The sequence below is a fragment of the Lotus japonicus genome, chromosome 4 (genome assembly GCF_012489685.1).
Source record: "Lotus japonicus ecotype B-129 chromosome 4, LjGifu_v1.2".
Classification (NCBI taxonomy): Eukaryota; Viridiplantae; Streptophyta; class Magnoliopsida; order Fabales; family Fabaceae; genus Lotus; species Lotus japonicus.
In genome coordinates, this window is record NC_080044.1 from 59,681,145 (window position 1) to 59,704,055 (window position 22,911).

The following is a 22,911-nucleotide window of genomic DNA, read 5'->3' on the forward strand; positions in this document are numbered from 1 at the left end:
GAAATCTTAAAGGCTTAATTGCAACTTTGGTCCCTGACGTTTACAAAAGCGACGATTTTGGTCCCTCACCTAATTTAATTACATAAATCGTCCCTCACCTAACAGTCAGTGAACAACGTTAGTCCTTCCGTCAAATTTTTAACAGAACGAGGCTGAGGTGGATTATTAGAGTGACGTGGACGACACTAGGAGAGAGAGAGACGCACATGGGTAGCACATGACCTTCCAATCGACCCAACACAACATAACCCAATTTCCCCCAATTCGAAAGCCCTAGCAGAGAAATTGAAATAGTAACTGAGAGGAAGAAGAGATAAGACGAGTGAGAAGCGGAGAAGACTGGAGCGATGACAAACTCGAGGAAGAAGATTACGCCAAGGAAGAAGGAGAAGCAAATGGAGAGGGGCCCTATGTTGGAGACGAACGCGAGGAACACGAGGAGCAACCTTGTCGATTCAGAGCAACACATGGAGAGGGACCCTATGTCGGAGACGATGACAAACTCGAGGAGTAACCTTATTGAGTCAGAGCAGTACATGGAGAGGGACCATATGATGGAGATATCGAAAGCAAAAGAAGCTGTGGTCCCTAAGACAAACAGTCAATTATTTGGCTCTTTATGGGGTTTAGATTCGTTGCCTCCCAATCATGTATCAAGGTATGTTTATTCCACTTCTTTATTCCCCTTCTTTGTGCATGTGTGGCTGAATATGGGTGCTTTTATTTATATATAGTGTATATGTAACACACAAAATCCTGGTCTACAACAGTGCACGTTTATTTTCCCCTCTATATATGTACCTATGTGAAATATTGTACTGAAACAGGAGTATTCAATGGTAATTTTGTCTACTAGTGTTGTTGGTTGAATACATTGAACATTGAATATTAGCCTTGATGATCTTGAATTTAATATTGCAATGTGTGTGTTGTCAGTCCTTTTGATGACATTGAATTGAATATTGCAATGTGTTGTCAGTCCTATTGTATTGAATGAATATTGGGTCGGTTTGTCAGTCTTTTTCATGAATTGAATATTGAGTCCTTTGAGTCCTTTTCTGTCTTTTTCATCCTTGAATTTTTGCTTTTCAGACCTACTGTGTTTGACAAGGTGGATATGCATATATATCATGGGGGTAAAATGACAACAGTACCAAATTTTCAATATATTGGTGGTGCATGTGACGTTTTAAAGGGATGGGGCATAGATGAGATAAGTTCAATTGAGGTGGGCAACGCTGTCAAGAGCTTTGGAAATGCCAGTTTTAAAAGTGTGTGGTATAAGAACCCAAAAAGTGAAGGTGTCACTTGTCTTAAGCCACTAAACTGTGATGCAGATACTATTTGTTTCTTGGAAGATGTCAAAGGGGTTGGTGTGGTTCATGTTTATGCTGAACATGACTCTGAGGTAGAGGTACAACATGGTGTGGAGACTGCTGATGTTGAGATACTAGACAGGGATGAGAGTGTTGGTGTTGCACAGGCTGTTGGTGGTGGTGAGGGTGAGGGTGTTGGTGTTACTCCGGCTGTTGGTGTTGAGGGTGTTGGTGGTGGTGAGGGTGTTGGTGTTGGTGAGGGTGAACAAGTGGTTGTTGCTGAGGGTCATGTTGTTGACAGTGTTGATGTTGAGGGAAATCATGATTCTGGGGATGATGAATACAATCCTGAGGTTGATAATGAAAGTGATTCTGATTCTGACTTCTCATTTGATGATAGTGATTATGAGGAGAATTATGACTGGATGAGTGTGCTGCCTCCTGAATCTCTTATAAATTTTCCACCAGAGCCAGGTTTTGCTCCATCTGTTTTTGAAGGTGATGCATCTAGACTATCAAATCCCTCAAGACTTTCAGACTTTGATGATGAAGATGGGGATTCAGATCACTTTGAAAGCCCAGCTGGCAGTGATGCTGAAGAAAACAGTAAGAATAAATTTCCCATGTTTAGGCAGCCTCAGGAAGGTGAACTTGTTTCATTTGAGAAGGGTCAAATATTCAACTCTAGAGCTCAGTTCAAGGGTGCTGTTAGAGACTTTGCCCTAGAACAAAGGAAGAATCTTTGGTTCAAAAAAAATGATAAGGCTAGGGTGCTTGTGGAGTGTGCTGAAGAATGTCCATTCTACATGAGGATTACTAGAACCAAGTCCAGGCCTTACTTTCAGCTAGTTGGATTTAACCCTACACATACATGCAGTAGGACTGCAAGGAATAGGCAAGCCACCATATCCTGGCTTGCAAGAAAGCTGATGCCTATTTTAAGGCATACTCCTAACATGAAGCGTGCTGGAATTATTGAGGAGGTGAGAATAAGGTGGGGCATCTTGATTGACAAAGCTAAAGTCAGAGTCAGCCATCACAACCAGGAGTTGCCATAGTAGATGAAGCTACAGCAGGAGCTGCTACAAGAAGAGGTAGAGCAAAGGGAAAAGGAGCTGCAACAGGGGATGGAGCTGCAACTGGGAATGAAGCTGCAACAGGGAGAGGAAAAGCAAAAGTAAAAGAACCTGCAGCAAAGGGGAAAGCAAAAGAACCTGCAGCAAATGCAAAAGATGCAACAGGGAATGGAACCAAAAAGAGGAGTTATGGACAGTTTAAGGGAACTAAGAAGTGATTGTGTACCTCTAAAGAAGTTGAACCATTAGACTTGTGCTGTTATGTTTGAAGTATTACTTTTTGAATTAGACTTGGGATGTACTTGAGCTGTAATGTTTTGTCCTTACTTTTTGAACCATTAGACTTGGGATGTATTAATGATTGGTGTACTTGAGCTGTTATATTTTGTCCTTACTTTTTGGACCATTAGAATTGGGATCCATATTTTGTAATAGCCATGTTGCTGACTCTATTATGAGCCAATGAATGTGATTTTAAATTGTAGATTTTAAATGTCCAGTTCTCTAGTAATAGTGTGCAGTTGCTATTTTGAATGTCCAATTCTGAAAATTGCCAATTGTCAGTTGCTATTTTGTCTAGTTTTGTATTATGAGGCAATTATGAGGCAATGAGTTTGTTATGGCTGTGTGAATGCAATGAGGCAATGAGTTTGTGAATCAGTCGAGCATTAATTTATATCCAACACGCCAGAAGATAACAATATATCAACCCTGTAAAGGGACTTGCAACTTCCCAGTTTAATAGCAAACTCACTACCAAATTTCCACAGAATGAGACTCCAACTTATATTTCACAATTTTCGTGCTACAATTATTTCACAAGGCACAACACATAATTTTTACATTGATTAAGCTACAATTATTTCCCATAACCCATTTCCCCCTACTTGGTTACATACAAGAACAGTACAAACAACAATGCAAATATGGCAATTGCTAAAAACATTTGCAATTGCCCTTGTGTCTTCCTCATTTCCACAATTTTTCTTGTCAATGCCCGAACAACCTTGTCTTCCCTATCTTCCACTGCATGACCATCGACTTCGTCAACCCATTTAAAGAATCTGCACTGCTTCTTGCCATATACCTGCGAAAATGATACCAAAATTAAAACAGGGGTTAATTCACAACACAACCACACCAACTTAATTTCACAACACAAACATACCTTGTACAATCCACAACCATAAAACACTCTTCCATGACTGTATGGTGTCCCTGATGCTACAAGGGGAGCTTCAACTCCGCAATCGCAAAGAATCTTCAGTGGCTTGGACCTGTGGAGTCGCCTTCCAGATCCAGAACAGGTAGAGGAACCTTCGCTAAATCCCCCCATAACCTTCGAACCCAAGGAGTTATAGCAGTTGGAGAAGCTTCTTTGTCTTTCCCTTAGCCTTTCACGCAAGCTGCAACTGTTGGAGAAGCTCCCATACCCTTCATCTTTCCCCTCATGTCCATGCTCTGTTTTATAGAAGAAAAGGGGGAAGAAGATGACCGTTGGAAGGTCATGTGCTACCCATGTGCGTCTCTCTCTCTCCTAGTGTCGTCCACGTCACTCTAATAATCCACCTCAGCCTCGTTCTGTTAAAAATTTGACGGAAGGACTAACGTTGTTCACTGACTGTTAGGTGAGGGACGATTTATGTAATTAAATTAGGTGAGGGACCAAAATCGTCGCTTTTGTAAACGTCAGGGACCAAAGTTGCAATTAAGCCAATCTTAAAATAAAACTAAGCATGTGAATAGAAATGTAAAATGGTCCATTAAAGTCAATCAGGGGCTAGGCAGGGAATAGTCCACTAAAGTCCTTGCAGGGTTGGCTCTTCAAGGAAATTTTGTTTATGGACCAAAAGAAAATAAGGAAATTTTATTTGCAATAGATTTTGGTTTACAACTTTTGAGCATCTCCAATAGTATCAATCTTAATGAAAATTTATTCACTAATTTATGTGGATTTACAATACCACCTATTTCCTTATTCCCCTATTATAATTTACTTTTACCTCACAAATCACTTTCGTGTATCCTCTACTTCATGTCAAGGGGAGTTTGTTCCTCATCAAAATACTCTCATACTTTCATACAAAGTCTTCCTAACATCCCGAATTCGTAGATAGGGTTTTGCGCATGAGCATTCAAATACAGCGCATCCCCCCCAAAGCCAAAGAACCAATGCCTCTCATGATCTCGCACGAGCCCACCACCAGGGCCGGCCCTGGGCCTGTGCAAGCAGGCCCACAGCCCAGGGCCTCCAAAAAGAAGGGGCCTCAAAAAAAAAAATTCGAATACTTTTTACAGCGTTTTTCTTTAAAAAAGCGCTTTAAAAAGCCCATCTTTTACAGCGCTTTGTACTGCTGTATACTATTTTACAGCGGCTAGAGGTCCAAAGCGCTGTAAAAGGCCTTTTTTTGGTTTAGTGTACCTATTAAACTTTCTCCAAAAAAAAATTTAGGGGTCTATTTTTATTATTAACCCAGGGCCTCCAAAATGTCGGGACCGGCCCTGCCCACCACCACCCATACTCTCCGCCTCTCTGGAGCTACCATCAATGTTAAGCTTGACGAAATTCGTTGTCGGCCGCCGCCAACCAAGGCTCAAACTCTCGCTCACATCATGTTTCAGTTTTTAAAGAAAAACAAAGTTTATTAATTTAATTCAATTAAAATAATGTATTAAAAATAAGTTCTAGCTAAAACATTAACTTGTTTTTAATAGGTGTAAAGTTTAATTTACACCGACGGTATAAAGTCTTTTTACATCGTCAACCAATCCGATTTTAAGGATGTGAGAAAATCTCTCTTTTTATTTGATTTCATTAATTGATGTGGCACATCCTTGAATCTGATTGGTTGACGGTGCAAAAAAACTTTACACTGTCGGTGCATCATCCTTTTTCTGTTAATGAAAATATTGTAATGATTTGAGAGATAATAAGTTTACAATTATTGTAAATTAAAATTTTTGAATTTAGTTTAAATAAGAAAAATAAAAATATTACTAAAATTTTAATTATAATGTAAAATATATATTATTATCATTCTAAGCATAAATAAAAAGTATTATAATAATATTTTATTAAATGGTAGAATGGTAATTACAATACATCACTCTCATTTTTTTTTATTCTCTATTATTTTTCTCTCAATCCAAACACCTTAAAAGTTACCTCATTTTTCCTTTACATTCTTTCTTCTTATATTTTTTTCTCTTATTTTTTTCATCTCAATTTTATATATGCATCAAAACAGAGCATAAATGCAGATGAAAATGGAGTATTAATTTAGTGACCAAATTCATAAAATCTTAAATAAATTTAAATCTCATTACCATATTTATCGAACATTTAAGGCAAAGGGTTGTCCCCGTAATTCTGAGAGTGTGGATCTCGCTTCTGAGACTGCATCGCCTAGCCCTCCGTCTCCTTCGGGTCCTTGTTTTACCCGAGCATTGAAGGCTTGATGTCTTGCTAAGTCCGTAGGCATGTTTTTCCCTGGTAGTGATGAAGATTGAAGAAGTCGTTCGAGGGTTGGCTGAAGGTATTAAAGAGAATTTCCTTCTAGGTGCTAGGTAGGTTGTTTCCTCCTCCTTTGGGTAGTTGTATAGGATTTTCTTGGGTGGTTTGTTGCTTTTTATTTTCCCCATCTTGTGGGATTGTATCCATCTTTTTTATCAATGAATAACTTTCATTTGCTCTAAAAAAACATTTAAGGTAAATTCTGTGGTACCTTGAAATTTTATCGTGTGTGACACCCACATTAAGTAATTCAATAGATTATTATCATGTTATTCAAGGTAAATACTACATCTTTAGATTTTACTTTACTTATCAATTAACTTTATCTCATGAAAATTCATTCTTTAATGAAAAATGGACGAGTGATGGAAATGAATGATGGTAATGGAGATGCGCGTAAATGATCATGGTTGATAGATGAACAAAGCTCAAAAAACATAACTCGCAATCTCACGTCCCTAAGTATAGAACACTGCATTACTACAATAGAACAAAATCAAAATTTTAACGAGTACATGAGTGTTTACTATTGAACCAACTCACTTTAGGTATCATACCTTAATCTTGCATAAGATACCACAACAAACACGCCAACATTTCAACACCGACAATATTAAAAACTGAATTTTGTAAAGACAGACAAAAATTTCATAGGTTAACTAAGTTTCTAGTCATTGTATAATATGTGAAGTTTGAATATCGTCTCCCACAAGAGTAAAGTTTGAATATAATCCCAAATATTTGAGAAATTACTCAATTTTAGTTATCGCCAAACAATACTCCGGTGACTTTGCCAAATATACGGTGGTGCTAGCATGTTTTAATGAGGGATCAAAGTAGACTATTTTTTTTTATAATAAGGACTTAATCTAAATTTCTTAATTATAAAATATTCTTAATTTCATATCTCTCTTTATCTCCATATTCTTTACTCTCTAATATAGAAATCTTTCACTCTCAAAGCGGGATGTGCCATACATCAGCACTATCGTACATCTGACCCCATTGGAGTACACTTTTCAACAATAATCAAAACTGAGTAATTTTTTAAATCTTAAGGATTATATTCAAATTTTACTCTGATGAGAGACGATAATAAAATTTCACCTATTATAGGAGGACTAAATACTTAATTAACCCAATTTTTGTTCATATTCTCAAAAATATGTAAATGAAGTGAAAATAATAGAGAGATAGGAATAAAATTAATTAATAAATAAGAAATTTGATAATGATATGATTAAGATAAATGAGAAAGGTAGGTAGAAAGTGAAAATGAAACAAAAGTCTTAATTATAGCTCAAATACAAAAACATGCAAAAAGAAAGAAAGAAAAAAAGAAAGGGGAGAGAGGTCTGGAAGCAGGTAGGAGAAAGCGAAAGGAATATGTCATCGTCCCTTACTTTCATAATTTATTTTTATTCATTTTTTGATACCGCAAGTTGAAAATCAATGCTGTCTTTTCCTGCCTCCAAAATCAATGCTGTCTTTTCCTGCCTCCAAAGGTGTATGAGAAACACAATTACTTTTCCACTTTTCTTTGGTATTATAGTATAGTACTTTATTAATTATTTCTAGCTTACTCCACGATTCACTACTCATATTTTTAAGGGTATAAATGGTTACGGTCTGATCCGCGAATTTAATTCTAAATATATTATGGTGGATTGGATTGAGTTATTTATTTGTTGAAATTTTTTAAATCCAACTACCATCAGTTCGATTATCGAATTTAGGGATTGAATATTTGATGAATCCGAATCAACTCAATAGTATTGATTTTTTTTTAACATTCAACCCAGAGAGCTTCAACTCATTAAATAATTTACATTTACTTTTTTTTAGGTTTTACACCTTATACTACATTTACTTTTACATCGTAGTCATATTTTATGTTTGTATTAGAGATGTTCGATTTAGAAATCATATGGAATGCTTTATTATAACATAGTTGTTGGATTATATTAATTTCTATATTTATTATAACATTTCACGCTTTAAAATAAATTTCATATTGACAATTCCTCTTCAAAAATGTAATCTTTGAAAGCGACTCTACAACGACTGTAGGTTGGATGGTTTCAAGAGAAAAAATACCATAGAAGTTGCTTAATGAATTGAACCAAATTGACTTAGTGATGAAGGAGATCAACTGCTTCGAAATAAGGCACACATACAGAGAAGGAAACATAGTTGCAGATTACCTTGCAAACAAAGGTTGTGAAAGAATTGATCGTGTTGTTAGAAGACAGAAGGGGATCCTAAAGGGCGCGGTTGTGGTTACTCATGTTTATTTCACCTAGGACCTTCTTATGCTTTTCTATTGTGGTAGTATGGTCTCTGTGTTGGGGTAGATTGCAATGTAAGTCTACACATTGCTAATGAAGGAGAAAAAAAGATCAAAAAATGCATTTTGGAGAAGTCTCACATTGTTTAGAATAGTGAAGAATGAGCGAGTCTAAGGCTATATATAGGATCTCAAGCTCTTTGTTTCAACACACCAAAAACACCAAAACAGTTGCACCTGAAAACACTTTTAGTTTATATTTGTCAGGTTTGTAAAATGTGCAAACGGAGTCCCTAAAGTTTAACAATAGCTTTGCTGACGTGGAATTTTTTATAAAAATTAAATTGATAAAATTAATGAAAAAATAAAAATCATCATCATCTTCACGTTCACAAAAAAACCATCATCTTCTTCAACTTCACCTCTGTTCTCTCTTCCAGATCTCCATTTTTCTTCTTCTACCATCCCAACCCCTTCAAATCCCCTTCTCAAAAACCTCCACCACCACCGATTCTCCTCTCTGAACCAATAGCACCGACGAATCCCTTCCTCTGAACCCACAACCGTTGAATCCCTCGATCTCGTCCCTTCTACTTTAAGATCGACGCGCACGGCGACCGGTGCTCGAGGCTGCACACCAAGCCGAGCATAAGCCCGACGCTACTGCGCCCCAGCGTCGACACCTAGGGCCATCCCATCGACCCCCATCCAGTCCCACTTCGATGAACTCTCCAAGTACGGTTGCAGCCAAACCCTCAACGTTTGTGACAACCTCGCCGATCATATGGTTCGTTTTCACTTTTCTTTTCAAGTTTTTGATTTAATTTTGTAGAATTGAAGAGGGAAATTGTTCAGTTCGGATCTTGAATTTGTGGGCAGGTTGGTAATGTTTAAGAAGACGCTGCCGAGGTACGCAGGAAACCCAATTATTGTGGACTTTTCTCCTGTAGCAGACTTCCGTGAGGCCACTTGCAGGTAAGGGCTGTGGATGAGGGTACAAGCGATCAGTGGGGAAGAAATTGTATTGTTGAAGACCAGCCATGGAAGAATGAATCCAAGTGTTTGATCGATTGATTGATGAGAGTTTGAGGGTATGGGGAAGAGAAGAGGGAGAGGTGGTGAGTTTTCTTCTTTGATTGAAATTTTGAGTTTGAAAAATATTGATTTAGTAGGAAAAAATTGGAGAAGATGAAGATGTTTATGAGAGAAAAATATTTTTTCCTGGGCAACGTGATGAAGTTGATGAGGGAGATGAAGAGGGGATATTTTTCTGGGTTCTTAATTTTTTTTTAATATTTTACTTAATTTTTTGCTGAATTACATATTTACCCTCAAAACCGTTAGTTTTTGGACGGAAAACTGGCAGGGGACCAAAAGTGTTGACGGAGCCAAACGTCGGAGCCAAATGCTATTTTTAAACTTTAAGGACCTCGTTTGCACATTTCACAAACGTGGGGGACCAAAAGTGCTAATAAGTCTTTTATTTTTCTCTTATGCTCTTGTTTTAGAGTATTGTAAGATGTAATTCAAATATTCACTTTGGAGAGTATGAGTGTACTGGGGTCATGAGGTGGTTGAGAGTGAAGTCTATGTGGTGTAACAATTTTCACAGTGTTTATTCTCTGGTTGTCGGCTTTGACAACGATCGTGGTTTTTTTCTTCAATTTTGGAGTTTCCACGTTGTATTAATGTGTTGTTAATTGTGCTCCTGATTTATTTTACTTCTTCAACTATGTTATTTCCTAACACTTTGATCCTTTTCGTCTTAGAAGAGGTGTTGGGGTTTTAGGCTCTTGGCTATTGCGCTTGTTTGCTCATACAGATCGAGGCCATTTCACTTTGTTTGTACTTTGTTACATTCTTTTAATAATATTTCATCTTCCCAAAAAAAATCATATACGCGAATTTTAAAATAGTAAATTTCATTCGGACTCTGAGTACTATTATGAAACTAATCTAATTGAAATCGAGTTAAATTGGTTCGAATTAAAAAGCAAGAATCAAGAAGTGCGAACCAATTCAAATTGAATATGATTAATGAGTTCGAACATTTAATCTCCATAAATTTGAACCAACCCGATTATATTACATCCCTACATACATCGCATGTTTATTTTGTTTTATAAAATAATTAATTTTTTCAATAAACGAAAAAACTCAAACCATTAATTAAAACGTATATAAATATTTTTTTTGAAAAAAAAAACGTATATAAATATTTAACAATAAAGTATTATTCATTACAATAATCTCTTGATAAAAGTTAGGATAACTGGATAAGTGCGTCCATGTGTGGCTGCATAGTCTTAATGGCTAATGGTCCAGCCTCCACCGCAGCACATCACACATCACACATCACACATCACACATCACACATCCAACAGATACACTTCCATTCCTCTTTATTTTATTTTCACAAATTATAGTAAAATACAAATATGCTAATAAGATCCTACAGACTTAGTGAGCTTTTCAAATAATTAGTTCGTCTTCGATCTATAAGTGGTGTGCATAAAAATAAAATGACTTAATCTACCCACTTATATTAACACAGTGATTGTTACTTGTAAGTAGTGTATTCGGGTAAAACAATTAACAATACCTTAACATCGAGTTAGTTCCTTAAGAAGGTACGGTTGACACAATAGTTAAATAGGATAACACATATGAAATGGGGGAGATGATCCAATTGTATTTCAATCTCGAGGCCGTCTTATTCTTGATGATTTTCTTTATATCTATTATTGCTTGTTTGCAAGATCTCATTATTAACAAATTTTCAACTATTGATTTGCATGAACTTTGAAATCACCCCATAGAACTAATATATTCACTTGGTCCTAAGGGTTCGATAATTAGGACTTACAATCATGTATTACTTGAGAGAAAGAGTAACCTTATCCAGATTGCCCATGCGTTTTTAGCGCAACAACACACACACAAAATCTGATATACACATTTCTTACTTTGGAGACACAAAAAATCCTACTACAATTCTTTTGACTAGGAGTTGAGAAGATCGTTAAAGAGCATGAAAAGCACAAGTAGAGGCTGTTGAGGATAGAATTCCGTCTATCCCTTTCCTTAGTTTTATGATGCTAGCTTTGATTAGGATTTTATGTTCTTCATTTAAATGCAAGTTAGTGTGAAAAGAAAAAAATATTGCTCGATTACCCTTTTGCCCGATGCATGTTTTACTTTTGCTCAATACATCAATAGAGAGAGACATGATTTAAATACAGTAATAATCACTTTAACACTATTGTCTCAATACTCTCTAATTAATTTTCCACAATTTGTCATATTTTAGAGACAAAATTTAGAGATGGAAAAACACCCGTCACTAATAATTAGTTATAACTATAAATCAATAATTTGTAAAAATATTTTAATTTAATCCATTTATGTTATATATCACTAACTTTACTATTATTAATTTTCATCTCATTCAAAAACTCAAATGATTTTAATTTCTTATATGATAAAGTAAAGTAGTTATTAAAGAAAAGCTACTTATATGTAATTAAAATATTATTCATAAAAAATTAGGTATTAAAATGATTAATTTTAAAAATTATAATGATTAGAAATTATAATTTTTGAACGTGACTAGAAATTATACTTAATAAAACTATAATTTATAAAAAAAACTAATTATATAAAAAAGTTAATATAATTTAAAGTTTTCATTTATGATTTTAAATGTTAATAAATAATTTAAATATTTATATTAATTATTAACTAAAATATAAGTCATGAACCTATTATTCGAACATTTAAATTATTGTGAACATAAAATACATTGAACACGTCTAATATATTTGTATTTTAAATGACAGCATTATCTCTCTCCACTATCTATCTATATATATTAGTAAAGCTCACTTGAGCTAAGTATTAAGTACAAATACACATATGTATTAAACCATAAAAGCTCACATACTTTTATATTAAATACATTAAAAAATAAAATATTTAATAAACTAAAAACTGAAAAAAATTGTATTATAAAAACCTATTCAACTACTTATATTAAATAACAACATTCATAGACTTAAAATTGGCTTGAGCTTTGCATTTGACAAATTTAAAAAATCAAAATAAAAAACAAAATAATATTTATTCTTAAATAATTTAGATAAAATACTTTTAAAATAAAAAAAATTCTATCAATATACATCTATCTATATTGTACTTGGGGCTCTTATTTCCCAAAGTAATTATTTATATATATATTTGGTTTTTCCAAAAAAAAATATCTATCTATCTATATATATTAGTAAAAAAATTGGTGTTTTAATGAGATAGCTTAGTGAGTGAATGAACGGGTAGTGGAAACTTGTGCACTAACGATTTCAGTTTTAAACTTAATAAATATCAAATGTATAAGCAAAAGAGTAACATTCATGCCAAAAGTGTAACAAACCACAAAGTTATATCTGCAAATGGTTTTAGCACAGTACCTTAAATTAAAATCAAATTTAATGTTAATTTTAAACTAATATCAATTTAGTCCAAGAAAAAAAAACTATTAACAATAAAGCATACTTCCGCCAAAATAAATCTTGATATGCAATGGTCTTAGTTTGCAGTCCAATTTTCTGCAGGAATATATGTCTATTTTTCTTAAACTCGCAAACTCTTAGAATTCCTTAACATAGTAACTCCGAAGAAAAACTAACATTAAATTAAAAATAGTGGCATGATGGCAATACCAGTGTCAAAAACTGAATAAAATTGTTAGTGTCAGGAGGCTATTCAACTATCTACATTAAATAAATAAAAAATGAAATGTATTATATTGAACCATGCATCTATTATATCTCTATATAAATAAACCAGTGAAATCACTCACAAACTCAAATTATTCATATTTCTTAGACTTCAGTTGTTGGTGAGAAAAAAATGACAATTGTCTCTAACTACTTCAACAAGTATGTCATTTTTAATTATTTTAGTTAATTTCAAAATTGCTTTTTTAAATTACTCATTCTTATTTCTTTATTGCAGGAGAAAGATCACCAACAACAACAAGAAACACACATTACTTAGTGATATTTCCCCGTTACAGATGATTGGAAAATAAAACTGTGAGTTTCACATATATGGTAATTTACTAAACAATTCTTCTCATTCAATTGAAATCATACAAATATATCATCATTTCTATATTTATATGACACAAATTAGTAACAAAGTGTGAGCCACATAAATTTATATACTGCACTAGAAAGATAAGTGTAAAATGTAGTACTCACTATATTCTTGATAAGAAATAGGAATCTTTCACTCCTCAATATTGTCATATTATGGAAAAAAAAATAGCAACTTAATCATTCAAAGGGAACAAATGACGTCCATCTTGCAGTTAGATAGAATCTATTTTTTATGTTCGTGGAAGTGATTTTAAAAGAACTTCTATGCCACCAGCAATGGTAAACAACCACATCAGTCTTGATAAAAAAAAATTAGCACAACTGATAACATTACTGCAATGACTAAATCAATATTAGAAAAAAAAAGTAGACTACCACGTTCATTTCAATACTAATCTAAGTAAGTAATTAAATTTCTTTTATATAAAAAAAAAACTACTCTTATTTCAATCTCAATAGAAATCTACCTATTTTTTCTTCCGTTGAAGAAAAAAAAAAGAAATCTACCTGTTTGATCCTTTTTTCCCTTATTAGAGAAAGAAAGTGTGAGAATATCATAACTCAATTATATTTAATTCTAAATCTTCTTCTAAATAATAGCTTTCTTACCTTTCTGCAAATTTAAATATTACAATTAAAAAATACAAATTAAAAACGAACCCGTGCAACGCACGAGTTTAATTTCTAGTTATCTTGTAAAGTCATTACTAATTTGTAATTATTGTTAACTAAATTACCTAATTAAAGAATGTGTTAGTAGTAGAGAAGCTAGATTCTTGTAAGTGTGATGACACCGTTTTTCAAGCCGGTCTTATTAAAGTAATTTAATAATAGCAATTAAATTATACAATGTGCATACAAAATAGTAATGTCGCTAAAGAAATAAATAAATGAGGAGAGATAAAAATACAAATGAAAGGATAAATTTGGAAAACAATAATATGTTTTAAATAGTCTATAATATTAATTTTATTTCTTAATATGTATCTTTCTTCTATTTCTATACACTTATTTTAAATTTTAAATATCAAAGTTTAATTTTCTAAATGAAAATTTTTAAATTTAATATATAAATATAAATTACTTTAAGTTTAAATCTAATCTTAATTTAGTATTAATTGTAAAGTGCTAAGACGCGAAGTAAAATTTTAATATTATCATGGATGTGAGGATCATAGAAAATAAAGTAAGAATTAAAAAATAAGGATTAAAAGATAATAAAATAATGATAACGAGTTTAATTTTTTTTGAAATGATAATAAGTTTAATTGAAAAATGATAAATAGTATATATTGAATTGAAAATAAAATTTTGATCTAATTTAGTAATAAATTTTGATATTTTTTGAAGGAAATAAATGATTAAAAAAATTTAAATTTATATTAAAAATAATAATCATGATTAAAAAAATAGTAAAGGTTTTAAATTTTAATACCAAACAAAAGTTAAACATTGAAATTTAAAATTTATTTAAATTAAAATAATTAATTTAACTTAACAGAACCACACTCTCTATGTAGTGTGTGAAACTCACTCTCCACTAAAAAAAGAGAAGAATATTAGAAATAGCCTAATTGAGAGAGTAGATGTGAGTATGTCACTATAGCCTTACTCTCCAAAGTGATGACACACATTTTTTTTTCTCCTTCGGAAAACTGATGACTCCCATTTATAAATATGTTAATTTATTTAATTTTTCAAAAAAATCAATGAAGAAATGTAAGCATTAATTGATTGAATAAATTTTTTAAAATTTAATTAATGCTAATAAATTTTATTAATTAAATAAATTTAATATTAATTGGAAATTAATAATATTAGGGACATATATTGAATTGAGTTTAATGGATATGCACTGACAGTATAAAATAGTTTTACACAGTCATCCAATCAAAGCATGCCACATAGGAGAGATAATTACATTTGACTTTAATTTTAATTAAAAGAATAAGATATTTTCTGATTTGGCACAATTCAATTGGATGTCTGTGTAAAACTATTTTACACTGTCAGTGCATATCCATTAAACTCTAATGAATTATTTGCTATGTATATAAAAAGTAATTAATGTACATTTAATTTACATTTAATATTGTACTTCATGTGGTTTCACAAAAATGTTTTATATGAGGTTTTTTTGATATGTGTTTTATATGAGGTTACTCAAACTAAAAGGGTTTTTTTTTTATAGGCAAATGTTAGTTGTTAGAAATGTTAGTAAATTAGTCCATCTTTCGGGTTCAAACCAAAAGGGTGAACTATATCAAAACAGAAAAAAAAGTACTTAGTAGTATACTAATTATTCAAAATATTGTCCTTGTAAAAGAAAAACAAGTAATTAGAAACCGTCTAGGAATAATGCCATTAATTAGGACAGCAAAAGATAAAACCACAGGTGAATTTTGACACATTACATTAAAGATTGCAGGACCCATATATTTAATATATGAAAAATATATCAACAATCACTTTACTATTTTTTCTTTTCTTTTCAATACACTCTTATTGATTGATTGAAATTTAAGTAAGGTTCACTTAAAATATGGACCAAACTTTCAACTTATGAGATTCATATAAATTTTAACCGATTAATGAAAAGTGATAAAACCAGTGTTGCTAACACTATTCAAATTCAATATTAATTGTGTCTTTTTTTTTCTGTCCTACTTGCACATTGCAAAATGACTCAAAAAAGAAAGAAATAAAAGGAAAGGAAAAGAAAAAGGCCAAGAAAAGTTAATGAAAAGGTGTGACTGTTACTCTGAGGTAGTGGCTCCCTGTGTCATTTGTATGTATGTGTATAGCACCAACATGGCTATTTAAGTTGCACATGGCATAGTCCATAGGGTTGGTTTTTCTTCTGTTTGTGGTTTTCTTTTCTGGGTTATGAAGAAGAGTGGTTGGTTTTGAATTTTTGATCCTCAATTCTATCATCTTTTGGGGTGGTCACAATTAGGTTACTGCTCCTCCTACCCTTAACCTTACATGCTTTACAAGTTTGCATCTTTTCTATAGTTTACTAGTAAAGTTGTAATCTTTTGCTGCCACCTCTTCGTCTTAAGGTTGGTGCACTCCACACACGCACGCCAACTCCTAATTTCTGAACGGTTTTGTTTTTTGTAGTGAGAGAAAGTTCAGCTGGCTTAGAGTGAGAGAGAGAGGAAGAACATGGGGGAGGAGAAGCCTGAAGTGTTGGAGGCTGTGTTGAAGGAAGCTGTGGATTTGGTAACATAGATCTGAATTGCTCCATTCCTCTGTTGTTGTTGTTTGTTGTTTGTTGTCTTCTTTGGTTTTTTTTTTTTTTGTATTTTTCTGAGGTTTGTGAATGCAGGAGAATATACCCATTGAAGAGGTGTTTGAGAATCTGAGATGTAGCAGAGAAGGTCTCACCAGTGATGCTGCTGAGGAGAGGCTGGCCATTTTTGGCCACAACAAGCTTGAAGAGAAGAGAGTACTTTTTTTTAATTTTTTTTATCTAATTGGTTGAATTGAATCCCACTTAAAAAATTGAATTTTGATGGTGAATTATCTTCTGGGTATTGTCCAGGAGAGCAAGTTTCTGAAGTTTTTGGGATTTATGTGGAATCCTCTGTCTTGGGTTATGGAGGCAGCTGCTATAATGGCTATTGCCCTTGCCAATGGAGGGGTGAGTTTTCTCAGCTTTTTGGAATTCTTATTGGCAATGGAGTTTGGTGTATTTTTAGGTTGATTATTATATGAACTTGTTTTTGAAATATCTATGCAGGGGAAGGCTCCTGATTGGCAAGATTTTGTGGGTATCATCACCTTGCTTGTCATTAATTCAACTATCAGTTTCATAGAGGAGAACAATGCTGGTAATGCAGCTGCAGCTCTCATGGCACGTCTCGCTCCAAAAGCAAAGGTGTCAAAATCAGTTTATCTTGTCTCATCTCAATAATTTAGCTTTGTGCATTTCATATTAAATTATTGATTGTTGCAGTTAAATCATTGCATCTGTGGAAGTTTTTTTTTGAAAAAAACTTATAGTTTTATTTCTCATGTGTGTTTGTAAAGGTTCTTCGAGATGGTAGATGGAATGAGCAAGATGCCGCCATCCTGGTTCCAGGTGACATAATCAGCATCAAACTTGGGGATATTGTACCTGCAGATGCTCGTCTTCTTGAAGGAGATCCTTTAAAAATTGACCAGGTGAGTTTTTTTTTTAAATGATATCCATGATCTGTCATATAATTTCTGCTGTTTTAATCCATCAAATGTGTAATAATAGTTTATTTACCCTCCTTTTTGCTTTGTACTTTTCAGTCTTCACTCACAGGTGAGTCTCTGCCAGTGACAAAGGGCCCTGGTGATGGTGTATATTCTGGTTCTACCTGCAAACAAGGAGAGATTGAAGGTGTGGTCATTGCTACTGGTGTTCACACCTTCTTTGGGAAAGCTGCTCACCTTGTAGATACTACAAATCAAGTTGGTCACTTTCAAAAGGTAACATCAGGGAATGCAATTTTCTTTTTCTTCTAACAGTCTATTCAGTGGTCTTCGTTCAGATTTCAATTTTTCTATTTCCTGCTGTCAAATTTAGGTCTTGACTGCCATTGGGAACTTCTGCATATGCTCAATTGCTGTGGGGATGGTTATTGAGATTGTTGTTATGTATCCCATCCAACATCGGCGTTATCGTCCTGGTATTGATAACCTCCTTGTACTTCTCATTGGAGGAATTCCAATTGCCATGCCCACAGTTTTGTCAGTGACCATGGCCATTGGTTCTCACAGGTTATCTCAGCAGGTCAGTTAGGTTTTTCAATTGAGCATTTTGGTTGGACATATGCAGGTAGCAACTAATGGTTATATTTCTGCAGGGGGCTATCACAAAAAGGATGACAGCCATTGAAGAAATGGCAGGCATGGATGTGCTTTGCAGTGATAAGACTGGGACTCTAACACTAAATAAGCTTACTGTTGACAAAAATCTTGTTGAGGTTGGATGGTGAATGGAATTGTTTGCCGGTTATCTTTGTCTTTTCCCATGTACTTATTCTAATTATTTATTTTAACCAATAAGGTTTTTGCAAAAGGAGTGGATCCTGATACTGTTGTCTTGATGGCGGCTCGAGCTTCTAGACTTGAGAATCAAGATGCAATAGATACAGCAATAGTTGGGATGCTGGCTGATCCAAAGGAGGTTTGTCATTGATCTATTATTCACTGTCATTATTCTTTGAGCATATTTATTAGCTGCAAGCCTGCAACTATGATCTATTAGTCTGCACCTTCACAGAAGTTTTTCTGAAGTCAAGTTGATGTAGCTTTTTTCTTTGTTTAACTTGCTGCTACTGAAGGCACGTGCTGGAATACAAGAACTACATTTTCTTCCTTTCAATCCTACTGATAAGCGGACAGCATTGACTTATACTGATCAAGATGGTAAAATGCATAGAGTAAGCAAAGGTGCACCAGAGCAGGTACTATATTAACTTGTCTACATGTTATTTTTGTTGTTAACTTAATATTTGGTCTCACATATTGACTTCATGATGTGTACCATGATTGTTAGATCCTAAATCTTGCACACAACAAGGCAGACATTGAACGTCGAGTTCATGCCGTGATAGATAAGTTTGCAGAGCGTGGTTTACGATCTCTTGCTGTATCGTACCAAGTAATTGATTTATTCTTAATCAATTGATGCATTTGTAGATTGTATTTTAAACTACAAATGGTTATGTAGGTTTCTCCATTTTATACAGGAAGTTCCAGATGGAAGGAAAGAAAGTGCAGGAGGCCCATGGCAATTCATTGGCCTTTTGCCTCTCTTTGACCCACCTAGGCATGATAGTGCAGAAACAATAAGGAGGGCACTAAACCTTGGAGTAAATGTCAAAATGATTACAGGTATATTACATACAGTGAGGATTGAGAATAATGTCTTGCTTATATTATGGTGATAAAATCACTGCTCTTTATAGTTACTTTCTCCTGTGAGGATTGGGAGTGATCTTTTATGGAAGCTACTGATGAAATCTGAATCCTGCGAGTCAGTTATCCTGTGACATCCAAGTTATTTTTCATGTAATTCTGTTATTCTGCAAATGCTTCTGCCCGAGTGAACTTGTCTTACTCATTATACCAGCATCTCTTTTGGTTCTTCAGTCATCCAGAGGTGTATATTCCCATCCTGGTCCAGTATCATAAGTCATATCATTTCGACTTTTTCGTTGATGAACTTAAAGTTACAAATACGTGCTGGTAGATTAAGGATATTGCTTCAGATGGGTTGAATTAAGTGCAACTACTTCTCAACCTGAGTCTCATTGTTATAATGTACTGAAGGGGTTTATGAGATCCATGTTATAATTGAAAATTAACTTTTCTTGTGCATTTAGATTGAAGGGTGTGTTTTCAACATAACCCTAATTTTCAAATGTCCTCCTTCTAATTTTCATTTATACAACTTTTTCTCGTCAGGGGATCAGCTAGCTATAGGAAAGGAAACAGGCCGTCGATTGGGAATGGGCACCAATATGTATCCTTCATCTGCTTTACTTGGGCAGAATAAGGATGAATCCATTGCTGCCTTACCCGTTGATGAATTAATAGAAAAAGCGGATGGGTTTGCTGGCGTATTTCCTGGTACACTTCTATGTTTTCATTGCAAATTATTGTTTCTCTCATTGTTTGACATGTATGAGATGGAAGATGAATGTGTAGTGATTCAGATTATATGATTCTTTGCTTATGTTAGTTGGTTAATATATTTTTCCAGAGCACAAGTATGAGATTGTGAAACGCTTGCAAGCTAGGAAACATATTTGTGGGATGACTGGTGATGGAGTGAATGATGCTCCTGCCCTCAAGAAGGCAGACATTGGTATAGCTGTTGCTGACGCTACTGATGCAGCTCGTAGTGCATCTGATATTGTTTTAACAGAACCTGGCCTTAGTGTTATTATAAGTGCTGTTTTGACCAGCCGTGCTATCTTCCAGAGAATGAAAAATTATACGGTAAGCAATTGAATTAATATCTTCTCAACATTTTTTTTCTCCAAATCATCTATTTCATCATTACTTCTGTAATTATGGTACTCCATTATGCTTACACTAATTTTGGGGAATATTTATTTATCCAGGCCATCTGCATGTGAGTTACTTTAGTACAAGTGCTTATTATACTGTCTTGTCACTAACATCTTTCTTTTTTCATGCAGATTTATGCAGTCTCAATTACAATTCGTATTGTGGTAAGTGAATCATTTTTCAACTCTAGATCTGTTTTCTATCTGACACGGCATTATTGATAATGTAATTACGAGATGGATCTAATTTTTTTGACCGTGCTCGACATGTTTGGCATGCTTACAGCTTGGTTTCATGTTGCTGGCTCTCATATGGAAGTTTGACTTTCCACCTTTTATGGTGCTGATTATTGCCATCCTAAATGATGGTTTGTTATTTCTTTTCTTTGTCATTGTTCCTTTCTGCTTGTCTCCTGCAGCATACTTCCATGTGATCTTGAGCTTTGTTGGTGATTAATATTTTATTACATTGTAGGTACTATTATGACAATCTCAAAAGATAGGGTAAAACCATCACCTCTTCCAGATAGCTGGAAGCTATCAGAGATATTTACTACCGGTGTTGTGCTTGGTAGTTACTTGGCAATGATGACAGTCATATTCTTTTGGGCTGCATACAAAACAGATTTCTTCCCGGTGTGTCTTCTTCAGCTTCAATCCCAAAGTACTTTCGGTCATATATCTGAATGTATTCTGGCATCCATGCATGTTGCTTTGTCCCTTATTGCAGCTGTGCCTAGGACTCATTACTTTAATGATCTAATGTTCCTAATTATATGTCAATGTCTATGTATGCCTTCATGGATTCTTCACTTGGCTTTTGTTTGTTTTGGGATGTCCACTGATTTATCTTGTCTAATATTGTTTTCAGCGAGTGTTTGGGGTCTCGTCTCTTGAAAAAACAGCTCATGATGATTTCCGAAAACTGGCCTCTGCAATCTATCTCCAAGTGAGCACCATTAGTCAGGCTCTTATATTTGTAACTCGGTCTCGAGGCTGGTCATATGTGGAGCGTCCTGGTTTCTTGCTGGTGGCTGCTTTTATTGTTGCTCAACTGGTAAGTCACATGACCGTTTACACTGTTGTAACTAATAATTATTTTTCATCCTGTCAAGTTTGGTGATGGATTTGTTGCATGTAGATTGCCACTTTGATTGCGGTGTATGCAAGCTGGAGTTTTGCTGCAATTGAAGGAATAGGTTGGGGTTGGGCTGGTGTAATATGGTTATATAACATAATCTTCTACATCCCCCTTGATTTCATCAAGTTTTTAACCCGCTATGCTTTGAGTGGAAGAGCTTGGGATCTTGTTATTGAGCAAAGGGTGAGTAGAGTTTGTTTTCTTGAGTTAGTTAATCCAAGGTTGGTTTTAATTTTTTCTTTCTTCTCATGGATTTTGTTGTCTTATAGATTGCTTTCACAAGACAAAAGGACTTTGGGAAAGAACAAAGGGAGCTTCAATGGGCACATGCACAAAGAACATTGCATGGACTACAACCTCCTGACTCCAAGTTCACTGAGCGTACTCATGTCAATGAACTCAATCAAATGGCAGAAGAAGCTAAAAGGAGAGCTGAAATTGCAAGGTATCTAGAACCTAGATGCTCCCAATTAATTGTTTTTATTTGTTTACGAATTAAGTTGGGGATAAACATCAAAATATTGCACTCATGAACACAAGGGTATGCATATTTATATTACAAAACATTTGTAGTATAAGTCTGGAATTTATACATTCCATACAAGTTGGATCTAAGTTGCAAAATAAATAAGCTGGATCGATGCATTGTCATATATATTTTATTACTTATACCACCACCACCACCACCACCGCCACTATCCTCACCATTCACCATCACTATTAATTCTCCTAGGGAATGAGATTAGACATATCACATGTTTATGTCTTTCATGAGGGTTACATGTATTCCATATTTAAATTAAGTCGGTCCGCATGAACATAGTTCTTCATTTATTTATTTCCTAATCATTGTGCAGGTTGAGAGAACTTCATACACTGAAAGGTCATGTAGAATCAGTTGTGAGGTTGAAGGGGCTCGACATAGACACAATTCAGCAAGCATACACAGTCTGAAGATTTGGATAGTTATAATACTGTAAACTGTAAAGGGTTACATTCTAATGTTGCTGAGAGAAATATAAATGTAAGGATTACACTCTTAACTTTAATAGCCTTTTACTCTGCACTCTGTTTTGAGCACTTAAAGGAGTGCTATTATAAGGTCATCTATGCATCTTATTTCTTGTTGTCACTTTACCTGTCTGGTGTTCTCCACTAAATCATGATGCCCAGCACGAAAGAGGCATGCATTTTGTGTGCTAATCTTGGAACTTGGATTAAAGTTTTCCAACTTCAACATATATGTATAGGATTAGGAGATATGGCTAAACCGTGAAAACATGTGTTCCAAAGAACCAGTGGAACAAAATTTCAGTATTAGGGGAGCACTAAACATTCACTACTTGATCTTCCTGAGATCTATAAA

The 22,911-nt window shown here is 34.2% G+C and overlaps 2 protein-coding genes across 3 annotated transcripts; one reads left to right on the forward strand and one right to left on the reverse strand.

Annotated features, from left to right (window-relative positions):
* Positions 1–3,129: 3,129 nt before the first annotated feature.
* On the reverse strand, positions 3,130–3,941 carry LOC130715057 (uncharacterized). The gene is made up of 2 exons (XM_057565049.1): positions 3,561–3,941; positions 3,130–3,479 (listed from the first exon to the last, which is right to left on the reverse strand). Exons 1-2 carry the CDS (start codon positions 3,726–3,728, stop codon positions 3,276–3,278), a joined length of 372 nt encoding a protein of 123 aa, XP_057421032.1. The 5' UTR covers positions 3,729–3,941; the 3' UTR covers positions 3,130–3,275.
* Positions 3,942–16,131: 12,190 nt separating this feature from the next.
* On the forward strand, positions 16,132–22,677 carry LOC130710266 (ATPase 11, plasma membrane-type). Of its 2 annotated transcripts, XM_057559467.1 has the most exons (22): positions 16,146–16,305; positions 16,473–16,574; positions 16,681–16,800; positions 16,897–16,995; positions 17,095–17,232; positions 17,385–17,519; positions 17,634–17,813; positions 17,911–18,117; positions 18,191–18,310; positions 18,394–18,513; positions 18,671–18,793; positions 18,886–18,990; positions 19,079–19,223; positions 19,797–19,961; positions 20,095–20,333; positions 20,537–20,569; positions 20,691–20,772; positions 20,880–21,040; positions 21,276–21,461; positions 21,546–21,728; positions 21,815–21,990; positions 22,403–22,677. In XM_057559467.1, exons 2-22 carry the CDS (start codon positions 16,518–16,520, stop codon positions 22,497–22,499), a joined length of 2,871 nt encoding a protein of 956 aa, XP_057415450.1. In that variant the 5' UTR covers positions 16,146–16,305; positions 16,473–16,517; the 3' UTR covers positions 22,500–22,677. The 2 variants fall into 2 exon arrangements, with proteins under 2 accessions (XP_057415451.1, XP_057415450.1); XM_057559468.1 differs by lacking the exons at positions 21,546–21,728; positions 21,815–21,990; positions 22,403–22,677 and having other exon boundaries at positions 16,132–16,305; positions 20,880–21,068; positions 21,276–21,440.
* The last annotated feature ends 234 nt before the right edge of the window (positions 22,678–22,911 follow it).